At 42.9% G+C, this 18397-nt stretch overlaps 2 protein-coding genes across 3 annotated transcripts in view; one reads left to right on the forward strand and one right to left on the reverse strand.

Moving 5' to 3' along the window:
- Positions 1 to 1004: 1004 nt before the first annotated feature.
- Positions 1005 to 17146, reverse strand: ODR4 (odr-4 GPCR localization factor homolog). The gene is made up of 14 exons (XM_058808532.1): positions 17049 to 17146; positions 15807 to 15940; positions 15577 to 15708; positions 15112 to 15207; positions 13873 to 13979; positions 13097 to 13133; positions 12849 to 12989; positions 12180 to 12275; positions 11656 to 11721; positions 10255 to 10383; positions 9404 to 9494; positions 8260 to 8445; positions 3164 to 3256; positions 1005 to 2220 (listed from the first exon to the last, which is right to left on the reverse strand). Exons 2-14 carry the CDS (start codon positions 15903 to 15905, stop codon positions 2153 to 2155), a joined length of 1341 nt encoding a protein of 446 aa, XP_058664515.1. The 5' UTR covers positions 15906 to 15940; positions 17049 to 17146; the 3' UTR covers positions 1005 to 2152.
- Positions 17147 to 17469: 323 nt separating this feature from the next.
- Positions 17470 to 18397, forward strand: part of TPR (translocated promoter region, nuclear basket protein) — a 33993-nt gene continuing 33065 nt past the window's right edge. For both annotated transcript variants that reach the window (XM_058809038.1, XM_058809039.1), the window contains exon 1: positions 17470 to 17620. In XM_058809038.1, the coding sequence (XP_058665021.1) occupies positions 17470 to 17620 (151 nt within the window). The remainder of the gene's footprint in view (positions 17621 to 18397) is intronic.

Raw genomic sequence — 18397 nt, forward strand, 5'->3', positions numbered from 1 at the left:
ATCCCCTCTTGGTTAGTCCTGTAATTCTTAGACAAGTGAGAACCTGCTTTCTTCTACATCCACAATTTCCTCATGGCAGGATGACTCGAAGGCTCAATCTGTAGGTACAAGTCAAATTACTCATTTCTTCTTTGACATGGTTGATTAATTTATTATTGCACAGATGGTACTTCAACTGTCTCTTATATTATACCTGGAATCTCCACCAGAGCAACTTCTTTCTTTGCCTTCCTCCAAGCCCAAACTGGAAAATGAGATCTCTGCTACTGAGTTTAGTCCTAAACTGAAGGATTAATTTCACCATGACCACAAAGAAAAGGATCATTTACTAAGTACTGAATAAGCTTAGCAAATGTTAAGAGAGGAAGAAAAAAGAGGAAGAGTTCTTTTCAAGGGGAACCCTGGAATAATACATCCCAACAAGCTCTATTTTTGACACCACAAGTACTAAACAAGAACAACTACAGAAAGTGTTTCAGGACAATTATCTTCTCTGGTGTCAGAGATGCTGTACTTCACTTCTGTGGCTGCATTTTGTGTTACAGGCAACTAAAGAATAATCATTTTGTCTTTTACCTTCAAAAGCACACGCTGCTCTCCTTAACAAAAAGAGACAAAAGACAGTGCCTTCGTTCTAATTACAGCCCTGTTCCTCCTTCTAACAGAGATGGTAGTAGAGCAATTTTTAAACCAACCATATTCTGAATCACATTACAAAATTACTCCCATTTTCTGGATAACCCTCAGCCTCCCCTGGATGTCATCCCACCTCCTGATTCCTGCCTGTTGATTCCACTGACTGGCACAGAATAAAAGCAATTCTAGAACCCACAGCAGCTGAACCCAGTGCCTCCATTACAACACTCACCACCCTCCTCCAGGAGGCCCCCCTTGAGCAATGCTGAGCACAGAAGATCAACACTGTCTTTCAGAAAAGCAGCTCTTTTTTCCAAACATGTAAAAACAGAATACACAAGTGAGGCAACAGTAGTCAACACACCTTTCTCAGAGTTGCCTTTATTAAAGGTATCCCAGTACATACTTGATTATGCTTTAGAATCAAAGGGTTTATTTTTTTTCTTTGTGTTCCACTGCCTTCAAACAAAAAAATAAATTTGCATTGGTATTAAAATGCTGTTAATTCTTTTCTGTTGTAGCTCAGGTCCAAGTAAACATCATATTTCATATACAAATTATCTTTATTGGCCTTACTAGAGTTCATTCCACCTGTCCACCTTCCTCATGTTGAGTAAACATGTAACTGGCCAACATCCCCAGGAGAATCTCTCATCATGGAATGCTCTCTGTTTATAATCTAAAAATCCTGATTAGCAGTAATTTTGATAACTTGTCTGTATCTACAAGATAACCCACAAGGCCTGCCTAGGTGTAACTGTTGCTGAAATAGTTCAAATTCCAAGATAGAAATGATTGTATTAGAGCTGGACAGAGAAATCCTCATCAGGAGGCACTAAGGCAAAGGCAGCAGCATACACACAGCTCAGCAGTACCATGCATTTCATTGATTTCTGAGTTCTCCACTCTTGAAACAAGCTATTTACAGGCTGCCTCGGTCTAGCCTTGAAACTTTTAGAAACTATTTGTATACATTTTATGCTAGCTAGCCAGTATTATCTAAAACAATGCCTATGGTGAAATGCTGGCTTTACTAAAACTAATTTTCCCCCAATTAATGGTAATAAAATAAGATTTCTCTTAGCAAAGGAACCCTTAAAGCAGGAATTATCATACCAGGTCATTATGCAAGTTTTACCAGTACCCTGAGAAACACCAGGAGTAGCAGTTTACATTAAAGGAGCCAGGAGGAAGAAAAGGTTCTGCATTTGTTTAAAGGACCACTCCAGAAAATATTATCATTCATTTACACAGAGAGACAGGGTTAGTTTCTTGTAAACCTGATTCACCCTCTACTTGATTCTCTAAGTGCATAATTCTATTTAATTTAGGAAGTGTATGATGGAACAAGGTAACTGAATTACACTTTACAGTATTACAGTTTACATTGCACATCTACCTGCTGAGATTTAGACAACAATTCTTAATTACTAATATATCAACCCCAGCTATTTCCATCTTCTGAATGGCCAACATTTCCCAGGAGCTGTGGTGGCTTGAGTTTAATCACTGGAGATCAATCACTGAAGTAGTTGAAGGAGAAAATCGACGCCAGGACTGCAACAGCGGCTGCCACGACCAACCCTAAATCCAGAGAGAACATAGGCAGTGAGGGAAGAGCAGAACCAGCCCTAAATCCAGAGAGAACATAGGCAGTGAGGGAAGAGCAGAACCAGCCCTAAATCCAGAGAGAACATAGGCAGTGAGGGAAGAGCAGAACCAGCCCTAAATCCAGAGAGAACACAGGCAGTGAGGGAAGAGCAGAACCAGCCCTAAATCCAGAGAGAACACAGGCAGTGAGGGAAGAGCAGAACCAGCCCTAAATCCAGAGAGAACACAGGCAGTGAGGGAAGGGTACCACAACCAGCCCTAAATCCAGAGAGAACACAGGCAGTGAGGGAAGGGTACCACAACCAGCCCTAAATCCAGAGAGAACACAGGCAGTGAGGGAAGGGTACCACAACCAGCCCTAAATCCAGAGAGAACACAGGCAGTGAGGGAAGGGCAGCACAGGCAGCAGCAGGCAGGGAGGGGAGGGTGGGCCAGGGGGAATGAGCACAAGGAGAAACAAAAAGAGCTATCCCAAAAAGAGCCACCCCAAAAGCTACTTTTATTAGCGTGCTCATTACTGATGCAGCTGAGGAGACACACCGAAAACCCCAAGATACCCCAGTGATGATGTAAGGGAAAACATTTTTACATTCAAAGCAAACACATATTTACTGCTCCTATTTAATCTTCCAGTTACTATATTCTATTTCTAATAATTAATAGAATCCAGAAGTAACTGCTTTGTTGATTAAAGTGTAATTATTTCAATACAAGCAGCCCCACAGCAAAGAGAGCTGTACTAAATGTAGACAGATCTCTGAGAGCAGCACCATGGAGAAGTTGCAATGGAAATTTCTGTGGCTGGTGTTCCCTGAATTCCTGAGCTGACAATTAGGATGCTATGGGAGCTAACAGTTCTGAAAGGGGCCACTGCAGCTTCTGGAGTGCCATAGCAAAAATCTGGGAAGGAACATACCCATATTTTGTTGGAGCTTCAACAGCAACGTTGCTTTTGTCAGCTGTGCCTGTTCTGTGTCACTCGGGCTGTCAGCCACTGGGCAAATATCAACTGCATGGAAATCAAGGGAAGAAGGGGAAAATTAACAGTTGTGTTTTACAGTGAATTAATACAAAAGGCCAAGAACTTCACATCAACTTTATAAAGTGTATTTATGGTAGAAAAAAAACAGTTTATTGCAGTAGAAGTGGTACAACAGCAATAGCACAGTGCTAAACTATGCTGTATGGCTGGAAGCGTAAAACTAAAGAGACAAAATACATTTCAGGAGAAGCTCCTCTTCCAAAACTCATGTTACACACCCTTCTTCCAGAGTAACATTCCCAACCCTCTTTGCATAGCCTGGGGAGAATCTGAATATGTGAGAGGGAACCACCAAAATGTACCATTGAGCACCTTCCAAGATCAAAGGTCCTCTCAGAGCCATCAGTCCCCAGCTCAGGGTACATGCAAATCCCACACCAGAGAGGATGCGCCCAGCAGCACTTCCCTACCCAACAGCCAGGGATGCATTTTTTCCAGCCACAGAAATTCCTTCCTGGAGATCCCCTAAAAATACCCTTTCACAGCAGGCATTGAGGACTCATTCCTCTTTGGAAGAATTACTAGATCCTTAGTCTGCCCAGCCAGGATGTGAGAGAGCTTGAGTCTATTTCCAGGCAGATGGGACTCAAACCTATATCTATTTCCTTTGCAAAGATCTCCCTAATCCCTGGGCTATATCCAGCTTGCTAGAGGGGCAGGAGAGAAAGAAGGGGATTAATCTCCAGTCCTTCAGCCCAACTTCTCTGAGCCAGCATGGAATACACCATACACCCTCCAGTGACAAAGCTGCTGGATGGTTGTGGGCCACCATTTTTAAGCATTCCCATTTTCAGGAGTTTGCTAAGACTTGCGAAGAATTTGGATTACAATTCAGAATCTATAACCACAGGCACCTTCTGCACAAGCAAACAGAAAGACAGTGTTTGTCATGGCAGTGGGAGCTGGATGTGTCTGGGAAGAATGAGACAAGCAGGCTCAGATAAGAGAAGGAGCCTAACAGACTGTTCTGGAGACAAGGGAACCCCCAGCACAACCAGATATCAGGGAAGGCCATGGGACACTGATCTGAATAAAAACAGATCTCCATTTCCACAGAGGGGCTGACCATCAGCAATAAATCACAAATTACATGCTTGAGTAATAAGGCACATCCTCTGTGTGATTCATATGCAAACGAAGTACTTTCTCTGTCATTAGCTATGGTGGAAATGGATAATCTAGACGATCAGAAAGGTTGTTTCTGTTGAGTCATGTGGATAATTGTCTTCAAAATATCCTTAAATCAAGCTTGCACAAGACTTGTTACTCAAAAACACCCAAACTAGCTTTTAAAACCTGTCTTTAGGGGTTTTATCCCTAAACCCACTGCATTGGTACAGGATGTACAGCAGCAGAGAAATCACTGCTTGATATGAAACTCAACAGGACAGTGAGATACACAGATATAAGACATTGCTTGGAGATCTCTCTGCAAGCAGCACATCCATGTGAAATCAAGATAACAATATTTCAGTGCAAAGTGTGTTTTTGAAGAGAAATCGTCAAATATTCCTGAATCCCACTAGTCCTCAATGAGGCCATGGCTAGATAATTTTCTTTGTGCCAAGAAAAACACTCCCTCAGCTGCCTAAAATGAGCAGAAGTCTTCAGCGAGAGTAGTTATTAATTGCTGAAATATAGGTTTTCAGTAAGTATCTTTAACTAGCACAGTAAGAGAACTTCTGTCCAGAGTTTTGAATTCTGTAAAACATCCCACTTTGGGACAATCTGACTGCATTTTTGGGCCACCTCTGGAGTCTAGCTCCAGCAGGTTCCTTTCTGCTGTATATTTGATGAGCAGGTAGGATGGTCTGTGCCCTCTAACTTGAGGTTTCTTTGTGCTTCCCTGTGCTGAGGGGACCTTTGGAAGCTGCACATCAAGGCAGCTGCACATTCCTTGCCTAGGAAAAAATAAGAAGACAAAGGGGAAAAAAAAAAGAACCACCCTTGAGCTATTTAGTTACCACAGGCCTTTATGCCATCACATTCTGGAAGGTTTGCATGTAGAGCAGCAAAATCACACAAAAGAATTTTCATAGCAGATGTCTTCTAGTACCAGTTAGATGAATCTTTAATTCTTCAGTTTCCTAACCAAGATAGGGAAGTGATTACCACTGCTGAAGTCTTATTTCTGTCTATCCACTCAGGGTATTTACCAGCCCACCCCCTGCACCAAGGAGGAGCAGGGATTTAGTAAAGCCAATCAGAAATGCAGAGCTTTCAGTTGCCTGTATTAGAGCACTGAATACCTTGAAATTACAGTGTTAGGGCTATTTAAAGCTTTCACTTATAAATAGCTTGGAGTTTACTTTCTATTTTCCACACAGCAATTTTAAAGCATGACCCAGTGGTGTCCCCACTGGAGATCTGTACATGGAGTCAAGACACAAACTGCAGAAGACAGCAGGAGAGCCCCAAGTTCAGTAAACATATAAAACTGACCTCAAAAATTCATGTTTTGACTAGAAGTTCCTTACAAAATAAATCTTTTGCCTATACTGATTAGATCCTCTTCTTCTAAAGTGCATATTTTAAAAAAGGGAACAAAACCTCAAATTATTTCAAAAGCCTGCTCGTGTTCTTGAATTTTAGAGAATTCTTTTTATCAGCAAACTTTCCCCAGAACCTCAGTATGAACAGCATTTCCAGTTAATTTGAGGAAGGTGCCTCAGACCACAGGAACTGTGACACAAACAGAAAGGCTGATGACAAAGTTCCCTACAAACCAATTACTGAATAGTGACTATCATTAACAAAGTTAGAGCTAAGCTTAGAGAAACAGCACATGCTTCCCAAGCCAAAATGATGCACTGCAAAAGCCTTTGCACAAGAAAAACCACAAACTCTCATTATAACACAAAAACATGTTCACAGCAATACTTAGACATTTCATACCAAAGCAACAATAAAAATCAAATCCCATAATTAATGGGGGATTTTTTTAGAATGCAGAACATTTGTATGCATTTAACAGGACTCTTTCTAAAATTACCTTCCTGGTATGATAAAAGTGTATAAATAACTTGTGATTTTAATAAACCACAAGTGACCGATGCCTCAACTTTAGTTATCAGAATGAACAGTGCTGTGCTGTCAGTATTATTAATATCACTGCAATTAACAGAGCCCATTCCATGGACAAACTTTATGGTGGTCACCAGGACAAGGCCAAGCTTTCCTAAAATCCCCTTGCACGTTTTTTCCTCTCCTCTTCAATGCATTTATTTCAATTTGTGGCTTTGGGGCTTTTCTGAAAGAAAATACACACCTACTTTTAATTTGCTTTTCTTTCAAAGAAAAGGAATATAAATCCCCCTCAGTTAACTCTACAAGCAGCAGACTACAAGAACACCCAAGCTCCTTTAGTGGCCATCACTTCACACTTATTGTTGGCATTAATCTTTGGGATGCCCTGCTGTGAGTGGAAAGGTGTTTCCTTCGTACCTGCAGCTCACACAGCCTTACATAAGCAATAAAGCTGAACTGAATCATCACCTCTCTCCTCCCACACCTCTCTCCACTGCTACAACAATACTCATTTGCTTCTCTAAGCTACACTGATTCCTTAAAGCTCAGTAGTAATTAGTTTTAAGAGTATTAAAGTTACTCTAATAATGCCAGAGAGATTTTTATTGTCTTTCCTGTTTTCCTTGAGGTTCCTGTACACCTCTTTCTCTTCAAAAGGATGAGTCAGTTACAGCTAACAGGTCTAGGTAAAGCCCGGGGGAGCTGATTCATTTAGAAAGACAAGAATTTATGGTTAACTCTGAAATGAGGAAACTCAAAACCCCCTCCAAGTTAACATGCAAGTCAAGGTGAATATCAGTACTCACAGTTCACCTTGCACAGCAAGTCATGGTTACATTGCCCAGTTTTTGTCCCTAAATACCAACATCAAAAAGTGTTCATAGTTTTAATGTGAGAATTAGTGTTGGATTTTTTATTTTTTAAATTACAAAACTGGAACCTGCAGCTCATATGCATGTTGCGGGGGGGGGGGGGGGGGGGGGGGGGGGAAAGGGGAGCAAAATGCCTTCCGTAAGACCACAGAAAATGTTCTTAGGTACATTTCAATGTCACGTTTGAAATCCACATTGAAATCAACATTGCAAGGGAGAAAGCCCAAAAGGAAATTATATAGACCAGAAATGTTCAGAAAGAGGAATCCAGTAACTAGATTAAGTCAAAATATCTGTATTAAAGGGAATATAGCAGTCTCATAATCAGACCACAAACTTGTAAGACATTCAGTATAAAATGAAAAGTGCTCTCAATTTTGTTTTCATTTCGGTTGAACCCACAAATCTTCAGGTTTAGGCACTGCATTTGGTACATAAATTAAAACACTCTGAGTAAAGAAAGGTATTTGGCTTTTTTTAAAACACCAGGTTTAGCATGAAAACTTCCTGAAAGACACATCAGACTACATGAATGTTTTGCCAGAAGAAATTTTAAAGTGTTTTTAATTCTGTAGTGAAAAAACAGTAGATTTTACTAAATCACTCAACTTATTCTAACTTGTCTCAAAACTACTTAGCACTAAAAAGATGAACTACTGACAGTGTAAACATACATATTCATGTAAAAAAAATAAAGCTTTGCAGGATGTTTTTTAAGAGTTTATTTATCAATAAAGGATCCCCTCTAATTCATGGGCACAATGGCACATACAAACCTTGGTAAACCATCTCTTCGTGTTTCTACAGCAGCTCATGGGCTGCAGTCATGGCTGCACTGGAAAACCAAAATATTTGAGAGGGGAAAGAGAAGTCTGTTCAGAGAGAAACATAAACTGTGAGAAATTGGACCATTTTCCACAATATATTTAAGCTGCAATGAATTGTTATAATTGCTTAGAGTTGCATGTGAAGTAAGTTGACTTTATCCATATCTGGCTAAAACTGGCCTGTGCCATTAATCAGCATTTTCCTGGCCCCTGAGCCAGCCTGCCCTAGCTCTCAGATATTTACCTGTGCTAATGTCCTCAGCTATGTGCATATCTTCAGCTTGCACAGGCTGATCCAACATCTCCACAAAACGTTCCTGGATTTCTCCAGCAGCCTCATCACCAAACTTATAATCACTGAGCATCACACTGGATCCAGCAACTGGGACAAACAGTCTCTGAGGCAGGACATGATATTCCCTCCCAAAACCTAAAAGGAAAGAGGGAGAAATACCATCCCAATAAACGCCTTGACAGTTATGATAAGATCCCTCCATAATCTCTGAGCACAAGATAAAGTCATTGCAAAAGAGCTCAAGGTCTCTGTGTAAAACCCTGCTTTCAGACATGCCTGGCTTAGTGGGCTGCTATTCTATGGATTTATGTCCTTACATTATTAGTCTCTCCAGAAATACCCAGGGCAGCTCCAAACAGATCATAAAACAGAAAGCAGAGCTTTTCTCCTGTTCAGAATGACTTGCAGGAGGGCTCAGGGAGAGGCTGCAGGTAAGAGCTCCCCGAGGAGCAGGATTTCAGCAGCACTCAGGACTGCAGAGGTGTCACACAGAGCCACAAAGCTCGGCTGCCACCTAGAGAAGGGACTCAGAACTACCTGCAATGGAAAAGGCTCCCTCTGCCCAAGACATTCCCATTGATTTGTCAATTAACTCCTTTTTGGTTTAAGGTTACGACACCACTGCACTGACTTCAAGGAGTTTAAAGAGTCCCAGCATAAGCTCAGAGAATCTGGTCTCTATCAAGTTTTAACACACATCAATATTAATAGGAAGACCATACATGTATTTAAAAAAAATTATAAATAAAAACTTAAAGTGTGCAAGGTACAGTTGGAACTTCAGAGACAAGAGTTTCAACTACAGAAGTTTGAAAATCACAAAATATCTGATGAGTGAGGAAGAAGCTGGGATTCCTTATTGTGGTCACAGGAACTGCGATGGCAAAGGACACAAACCTGACAAAAAAAATTTCCAGATTTAAGAAAAAGTCAAGGCTGACAAGCAGCAACTGTACCTTCTCCTTTTTATTCTGCTCGAACCATACTGGAACTTCACTATAACACAATTTTCTACAACCACCAAAATTCACTGCAAATACAAGTTAGTGGCTTTGGGGTTTCTTGTTTGTTTTTTTTTTTTTTAATTTCTTACTTTTTTTCTGAGGTCCTTCATTTAAAATCAGATCTTCAAACAATATTTCACACCGATCACTCAATGTGTTTATTATGTCTCTTTTCAAAGCCTGCAAGGACACAGTGAAATCATCAGGAATAGCAAAACCATTTGCAAAATCAAAACTATTTGCAAAGCTTTTAACCAGGAAGAAATAAACAAAGAAACCCCATATGTTAAACCCATGATGAAATAATAGGTTTTTTTCCCAGAAAAGAAAAACTAGTAAATATTTTACTAGTAAAATATTTTAGTAGTATTTTAGTAAAAAAACTAGTAAATATTTTATTTTCCCAGAAAATAAAAACTAGTAAAAATTTCCCAGAAAATTTTCAAACTACTAAATAATAATTTAATAATAGAGAAAAGCTAACATCAAAAGAATTGGTATCAAGAAGGAAAACCACAAAACAAAAATGAAAAGCTGAGGAAATTTTTAGGATTGCTAGGATAAGAACGGACAACTTCTAGATATTTATCAGTAAAGCCAAACAAAAATAATCACAAGGCAATGACTCAGTGAGGGAAAAAAATAAATTACTGAACAAGTAAATCTGAATTTTACCTCTACAATATTTAATATTACAGTCTGCAACCATTTTAAAGAGAATTCTTCAAAGCCTAATCCCTTGGACAATTTGTGCAAAGCCTCCCCAGAGCCCAGCCTTACACACATCACACATATTCCTCTAGAAGAGAAAAACTAACTAACCCCACACGGATGGTTTCTAAAATAACTTTGACCCCAGTTCTGGCAAAGGAAAACCAGTATGCCAAGTCCCAGGTGTTCCAGGAGAATGTTTCTGATGGACCAAGACCCTGCTCAGTACCTGAATGGCCTCTTTAACCTTGGGCTTGTTGCTGTGGATGTAGGCTCTGCATTTCACAGCCCCCCGCAGGTTGATGGAGCCACTGCACACCTGCACCGTCGCCGTGGACCTGGGGCTGGCACCCTGGCACTGAGGGACAAACACATACACCTTTATCCCAGGCCCTTGCAGCAGTGTCACTAAAACCAGAACCACCAAACCAACAGCAGGTGCTCACACACAAGCTGTTTCCCTCACAATTTTATTTTTAGTTATTCGTTTGGTTCTTCCTCTCTTTTCTATTATGGCAAATGTGTTTATCTCTCCAGGTGTTTCAAACACTTGTGTCTAGGAGATTTTAAAACTTTCCAGGCTTGTGGCAAATGACAGCATTGCAACTGTTAAGTCTTTTACAGGCTTTTGTAAAACAATGACGTTTTCATGTTTGCTATAATCAGCGTAACCCAGGGTGTGCTGGGAGTCATCCCATCAGTCAGTAACAAATTATACACATGGTCACACTGAGAGCTGCATCAAACTGTTGCCTAGAAATGCTCTCCCTAATTACCACAACAATGAGTGTGAGCATGAAGCACTCCAGGACAACACCTGGAAACACTGGGATGCACAACTTCCTCACCAACTGCACAAACCACTTCTGCCAGAAAAAGTTTTCCTCTCCCTGCAGCAATTCACCTCAATGTAATAGACAGTAACAACAAAAGAAGCTGAGATACTCATGGAGACTTTAAATGGCATTGGAAACACTTCTAGCTTTGCTGAACATAATTTTGAGAATCCAGGAACCTCCTGACAAAACACAAAAGGCTATGAAACAAGGCCTGGACACATTTGCACTTCAGGACCTAGACTGGGGCACCAAATTCACAGTTCTTCACAACTCAGGTAGGGAGGAAGCTCCTGACATAGATCCAGCAGCTCCAGATGATGATTCAGCTCACGGGATCTACGCCTTAATCCAGAGCTGGCAGCTGAGCTTCTGACAAAAGCATCCAAGTGAATGTCCAAGCTAGCCAGGGCAAGCTGTGCTTTGAAGTGTGGGGATGACTCTGAATTCAGATACAAAGTCACCTGAAATCAATGTACACAGGTACCTACAGGTATCCTACTACCAAAGGAATTAATCACAGGATTTCTTTTCCAGAACCTGTTTTCCAATCTTTCAGTTATCCTATGCAATTCATGGACAACATGGTTATCTCACCACAAGAATTTCTAAAGGCACAAAATATGCAGATCTGTGGACAATCAGTTTCATATTCAATATCCAGGAGGGAAAAAAGTCTTAGGAATAAGTGAGCAAGATTTCTAGACAATAATTCAGAATCTTGTTATTTTATTTTTTGCTCTATTTTATAATTTAAAGGCAAGCTTATATTTTGCAAACCACTGAAAACTTACCAGCTGTGTCAGAACCTTGACATCAGAAATCTGAGTGCTGGGCTGAGTATTTCCTCTGAACTTTTTCTGAGGGGAAAAAAATTCTTTGTGTCATGAAACAGGAAAAAAAAGTGCCTGAGGCAGTCTCCTCACAATGGTATAGAGTGTTCCCTAGTTTATAGCCTTTGAGAGGGAAAAATAGCACTTAGAAACCAACCAAGAGAATAGAACTAGAAAACTAAAAGGAGAGATGAATGAATCAATCATCAAGGTGACTGAAAGTAGGTCTTTGAAATGTCATCACCCACATTCACACCTCACTCTGTAATAGAAACATTTCAGTCATTTCACACATAATTACTGCATTCACACTGCCCAGGAGGGAGAGGCAGGCTGCAGGAATGACAGCTCTGTGTGTTGGTTGCCTGGAACAGCCAATCAGACCAACAAACACTGCACAGGAGATGTCTCATTCAATGCTCTGTCACACAGAGGTTCCAACCATACATCTATTAGAGCTCAATTCCTCCTTGTTTGGTACTCACCTGCCCTTCCAGCAGTTCTGTATCCTCATCTTTAACTTGGCCATTGATCAGAAAAACACTGTCTTCTATCTGCTTTGACCATCGGTTTAACCCATTCTTTAAAAGAAGTGAAAACACAAAATAACCATAAGAAAGAGGAAAGAATTAATGAATTTCACTGAAGGGTTGGACAGCTCCATGCTGAAACTTATAGAAGTGTATGTTTAAATACTTACTCTGAGAGAGTTTTAAAATGAAAAACCTGTGTTTTGCCAAAGGTAAACCTTAAATGGACCACATTCAGAACAAATTAAGAAACAAGCATTGCAAAATACTGAAGTGTCGCCCCAGGGATTTGGGGGTTGCAGAGAGGGTTGCAGCCCATTGAAAGACAACTCATGGCAAAACCATCCCATAGTCCAGCACAAATTGGGTGTAACCTTTCACCAGGTGAGACACCAGAGAAGTTACCTGGGATACTCATGACCATTATTACATAATTTTGAACAAAGGAAATTTCTCACTGAGCACAGCAGAAGAGTTACATTTAAAAGATGAATAATTGCTAATCATTCTCCACTGATTAGTCCTACTCCTCTCCTGCACTGTTTAACTCTTTCTTATTTAATTTTCAGCACAGAAATGAGTGTGGTTACTGGTGTGTAGGAACCAGGGCAGGCAGTGAGTTACCTTGGTGTTCTTCTCCAGGTCATGGTTGGGGGAAGTAGCAAGAAGTGGAATGTGGATGTTCACATTTACTGTGCAGCCCAAAGCCACCCAGGAGGCAGTCAGAGCATTCTGGTACTTCCAGTCTGCTGGTTTAGCTGAACTCTGAGAGCACAAAGGAAAAGCCATAAAGCATCTACCCAAAGCACTATATTGAGGCTTTTTGGGGGTTTAGCATTCCTTGCCATGCATTAAAAGCTGGATGAGCTTACCTTGGGGTCCTGCACATCGTAGGTTCGGCAAACTACTCTGTGCTACTTAAAGAAAAAGACCCAGTGGAAAGCAAGGGAGCAAATAAGAACAATCCACAATTAACTTAGCCCTCTACTAAACTTCCTTGTTGACCTAATTTATGCTCTGCAGCAAGTTCTCACCTTTCATCAGTGTAAAAAAGTGGGAAAAGTGTAAAAAAGTGGGAAAACATTTTCCCGTAATCTCCAACTACCACAGCGATGCCATCTCTACAAACAAATTAAGATCAATATGTATTGACAGGAAAAGCACCAAGGCATCAATTTTTAATTTGTCCTCATCTCTCTCTCCCCTCAGAGAAAAATCCTTGCTTTCTCTCCTTGTATTATGTCATTACCAACAGCTCCTGCATTCTGCTGCAGCTCTAGCATTGATCCCACAGGATTGCTGCTGCCCCAATTCCAATGCAAGCACCACTGGTAACAGCAATTCAAAAAGCCAAACAGTAATTTAGGATTTTTTTTTTCAGTTTATGCAAGTCAAGACTGACTGGGAAAGGTGTCATTTGATGTTGTCACACAGACAGACCTCATAAAAAATGATGGAAATTTTGCAAGGATAAAAGGGTCAATAGTCTTAACCACAGCTAACCAGAAAACTTCATTATATCAACTTATACATGTCTAGCGGAACTTAAACAGCCTCCTCCTCCCTAATTTTTATTTATTCAGCAGTAACTGGATAAAAGAGGTTGGGAGAGTAGCCTCAGTCGATAAACCTTGCTCATAAAGGATACTTTTTTGTAGCAGAACAGATTTGAAGTGCTGCTCTGTCTGAGACCTCCTCCTCAGCAGGTTTCCAGAGCCTTCTTTTACTCAAGGACTTTTCCACTGAGAAGATTAGCTAAAGACCAAAAATAAATTGAAAAAATATTCACTATAACTCCTGGAAAATAGTCTTGTGCTAGAATTTTAAGTCAAAGCAATATCAAAATTATGTATGAGCAGAAAACACAGCTTACACGTCACCAAAATGTCACATAAAAAGAAAATCCAACAGGGATTCAGAGGCACTTTTTACCAAAGTGAAAGAGGCTTGTTAAATTTTAATTTAGCTCCCTTATAAACCAAAGCAAGCAGTATACATTCACATGGCCAACCTGTATGCTTTTGTCCTTACAGATACATATTACAGTTTTGTGCCTATCAGCTGGGTCAGAAAGGCTGTGCAAAAGAGCTACTAATTATAAAACACAAATCCCCCCCCCAATTTTTAATTCAGCTATTACTGGTTACCTGGACACAGCTCACCTTTTTTAGCCAGCTACCAGTTTCATTACATAACTTAGATGCAATTACACTGAACTGCCAAAATTGACTCTTAGATCTCAGGCTTCCAAACCTGCTCATGCTTAAATCACTGACCATGATTATGTTAGAAAAATGACAAAATGAACATACATTTTCAGCACAGAAACCAAATATGGCAGTAGATACCCCAATACTGTAACAAAAATGCATTTTAAGTCTACCAGGTAGTTTTGAGTATTTTAAATTTAATCCCACACCCTTCAGTCAAGTGCACACGTTCTAGACAAGATGTTTCTCTTAAAGGAATCAGAATAGGTCTTTCACTACTGTAAACATCTCCAAACTGAGTGATTTTATTCAGACAAAGAAAGCTAACATGCTAACAACACTAGTACCTTTATGTGGCTTTATAAGCAACAAAGATTTAGCTTAATATAAACCTTGAGGATGTTTTCCCTAAGCCAGAATGTCCACATCCACTAAATACAGACAAACCCAGTAAATAGAAATTCAGATTTGCTATTGCAGTAACAATCAGGAGGTCAACAAATAGTGTCCCACAGGACAGGGATCTCTGAGGTTCCAGTCTCAAACCCACACATCAAAGCACAACATTTGTGACATAAAGCAACAAAACTGCTGTATTTTAGTCAGGCCAATGAGAGGCAATTACTCACACACAGAGCCAAGGATGCTGCTGTGCTCCCAGCAGGAACTGTGCTTACCTTGCGCAGAGCATTTTGACCATCTTTAGCCAGCTCTGGAGTTGCAATCATAAACACACCAAGGACCAGCAACCCTCCAGGGAGCATTCTGGACACCTTGAAAATAAAAATGAACATTTATTAACAGGATTGGCAATCTAGAAACCATGTAACTTGAGATATCAAAAACCACCGGTGAGACAAGTCTGCACCAATAGCAGAAGTGAACTAAGGGACACTGGTTTTCACTTACAGGACCCTGTAAGTGAACACATCCTGCAAGTGTTTTCCTTTCAGTAATAACAAGTGTTCTTTCACCAAAAAACCTGAAAACATTAAGGGTATTTCTGGTTTAAAACACCTGTGCCCAGCATGGTTAGGAAGGCTCTGTCACTTTGACATGACACAAGTGGCGAGATCCTTTGTGTCCATCTTATTTCCCTCCAGTTCCTCCCACCCTTTGCCATCCCCAGGGTGAGGTCTCACCTGACTGGCATGTGTGGTGATCCACTCCTCATCCAGGGATGCCAGTTTGGGAGGGCCCAGGCTCTCCTCCTGCTGCTGCTCCTTGGGAGGAGTTCGCACAGCCCTGATGACATAGTCCCGTTGGGGGGAGCACTTGCCAGAACATCAACAGAAGCAAACACACCTTGAGACTGCTGAACAGGGGTTTCCCCAGCTCACAGGAATGAATGGAAGGACAATCCCACCCTTACCTGCCCTATCAACAGGCCAGTGACATATGGCTTCACCTTTGTGCTGAGCTCTGTCAGGTACTGCCCAATCCCTTCCTCCACAAAGTAAGTTCTACCCATGGCTCCAGGTTTAAGTGAGCTGCTATAGTTCCAACCTACAAAACACACAATGCACTAAGTGAAAGAGGGTACATACACTGCAATGGGTACAGGAGAACAAGTCTCACACAAAGATGCTTTAGAACTGTTTGATCGAAAAAACCCTGCAAGGTCATTGAGTCCAACCATTCCCCAAGGCCACTACTGACCCATGTCCCCAAATGCTACATCCACATGGCTTTAAAATCCATCCAGGGATGGGGACTGTACCCCTATCCTGGGCAGCTATGCCAGGCCTGGACAACCCTTTCAGTAAAAGATTTTTCCCAATATGAAACCTGAACCTTCCCTGATGCAACTGGAAGCCTTTTCCTCTCCTCCTGTCCCTGTTCCTGAGAGCACAGCCTGACCCCCCCGGCTGTCCCCTCCTGTCAGGAGCTGTGCAGAGCCACAAGGTCCCCCCTGAGCCTCCTTTTCTCCAGGCTCAGCCCCTTTCCCAGCTCCCTCAGCCCCTCCTGGTGCTCCAGACCCTTCCCCAGCTCCATTCCCTTCCCTGGACATGCTCCAGCCCCTCCACACCTTTCTTGTCATGAGGGGCCCAAAACTGAATCCAGGATTTGAATTTTGAAATGCCTTCAAGAAAAAGTATCTTGCTGCATGATACTTCTAAAGGATGCACTGTTCCATTCCCACAGTGACTTGCTGAATTCCACACGTGTCCTTGACCATGTCCTACAGCACTTCCATTCCAATTCCCAAACACTCAGAGCACACTATCTGTGCACATTCCAATGAGCCTGGGCTGCCACAGACTCCTCTCCCTTGCCTGAGGGCTAGGCTGAAAACCCCTTCAAGCCTGGAGAACATTATCCCAAAGAATTAGGCATTAAAAAGCTGAAGCCCAAGAGCAAAGGGTGAGGAAGCAAAGAACATCCTGAACCTCCACAGGGAAGGTGCTCACAGACCTCAACTCATGCCCCCACAGCCAGGATCAGCAACTGCAAATCCCCAGGGATCAGCCCCTGCACATCCCCATGGATCAGTACCTACACATCCCCAGGATCAGCCCCTGCACATCCCCAGGATCAGCCCCTGCACATCCCCATGGATCAGCCCCTGCACATCCCCATGGATCAGCCCCTGCACATCCCCATGGATCAGTACCTGCACATCCCCAGGATCAGCCCCTGCACATCCCCAGTTTCTGCAGCCGCCCCGGTCTCAGCCGAGCACCGATGTGGCCGATTACGCCATCGCTAGGCACCGCGGCGCAGAGAGATGACGCACAGCAATGCATAGCGGAGCGCGGGAAAAGGGCGCGCACAGCCCCCCGCTCCGCCATATTGGGAGTGGCGGAAGCGGCCGCGCTCCCCTGGCAGCTCTCGGGCACACGGGGCACCTCAGAAGCACAGACAGCTCCTGTCCTGTAGCATGGATGAAGCTCCTCTATCCCTCATGGCGACGAGGCCGTGCAGTCTCCTGTCCCGGCTGTGGCGCTGCCGCGGCTCTGCCGCCACTCCCATGATGGCGCGGCCGTGGCGGAAGCGGAAGCGCGGCCGGCGGCGGGCGGCGCTGTGCCGGAGCCATGGCGGCCGTGCTGCAGCAGCTCCTGGAGCGGGCCGAGCTCGCCAAGCTGCCCCGCGCCGTGCAGGGCAAGCTGGAGCGCTTCCTGGGTGACCAGCAGGGCGAGATCGACGGGCTGCGGGCCCGCCATGAGCGCTTCAAGGTGGACAGCGGTGAGCGCGGCGGGCGGGCCCACGGTCCCTGTGCTGGGGGACGCAGCGCGGGCACAGCGCGGAGCGCGGTTCTGTCTTCCACAGGCTCTCGGGGGTTCCCTGGGGGCTGTGAGGCCGGGAGGGGCTGGGAACGGGCCTGCAGTGGGATCTGAGCGGTGTTTGTCTCGTTTTGTCTCCTGGAGTATACGTATATATATTTATATATACTTTTAAAATTTTTTTCTCTTCCTGGTGTTTGTTTTTTTTTTTTCCCTCTTGCTAAGGTGCGTTCAGGGTTAAAACTGCATTCGAAATGGTCTTAAAGAACAGCTTTTGGCCAGGTTTTTAACAACCATTGATACACACCAGTCTGACGAGGAGTGGCTGAGGGAGCTGGGAAGGGGCTCAGCCTGTAGAAAAGGAGGCTCAGGGGGGACCTTGTGGCTCTGCACAGCTCCTGACAGGAGGGGACAGCCGGGGGGTCGGGCTCTCCTCCCAGGAACAGGGGATAGGAAGAGAGGGAATGGCCTTCAGTTGCATCAGGGAAGGTTTAGGTTTGATGTTGGGAAAAATCCTTTACTGAAAAGACTGTCCATCCCTGGCACAGCTGCTCAGGGCAGGTGTGGAATCCCCACCCCTTGATGGATTTTAAAGCTGTGTGGATGTAGCATTTGGGGACATGGGTCAGTGGTGGCCTTGGCAAGGCTGGGCCATGGTTGGACTCTGATCTTAGGTGTCTCTTCCAACCCAAACAGTTCTGTGCTTCAATCTGCTTTGGTCCTCGTTGTGGAGCAGAAA

This window comes from Ammospiza caudacuta, chromosome 7, assembly GCF_027887145.1.
Source record: "Ammospiza caudacuta isolate bAmmCau1 chromosome 7, bAmmCau1.pri, whole genome shotgun sequence".
In the NCBI taxonomy this organism is placed as follows: domain Eukaryota; kingdom Metazoa; phylum Chordata; class Aves; order Passeriformes; family Passerellidae; genus Ammospiza; species Ammospiza caudacuta.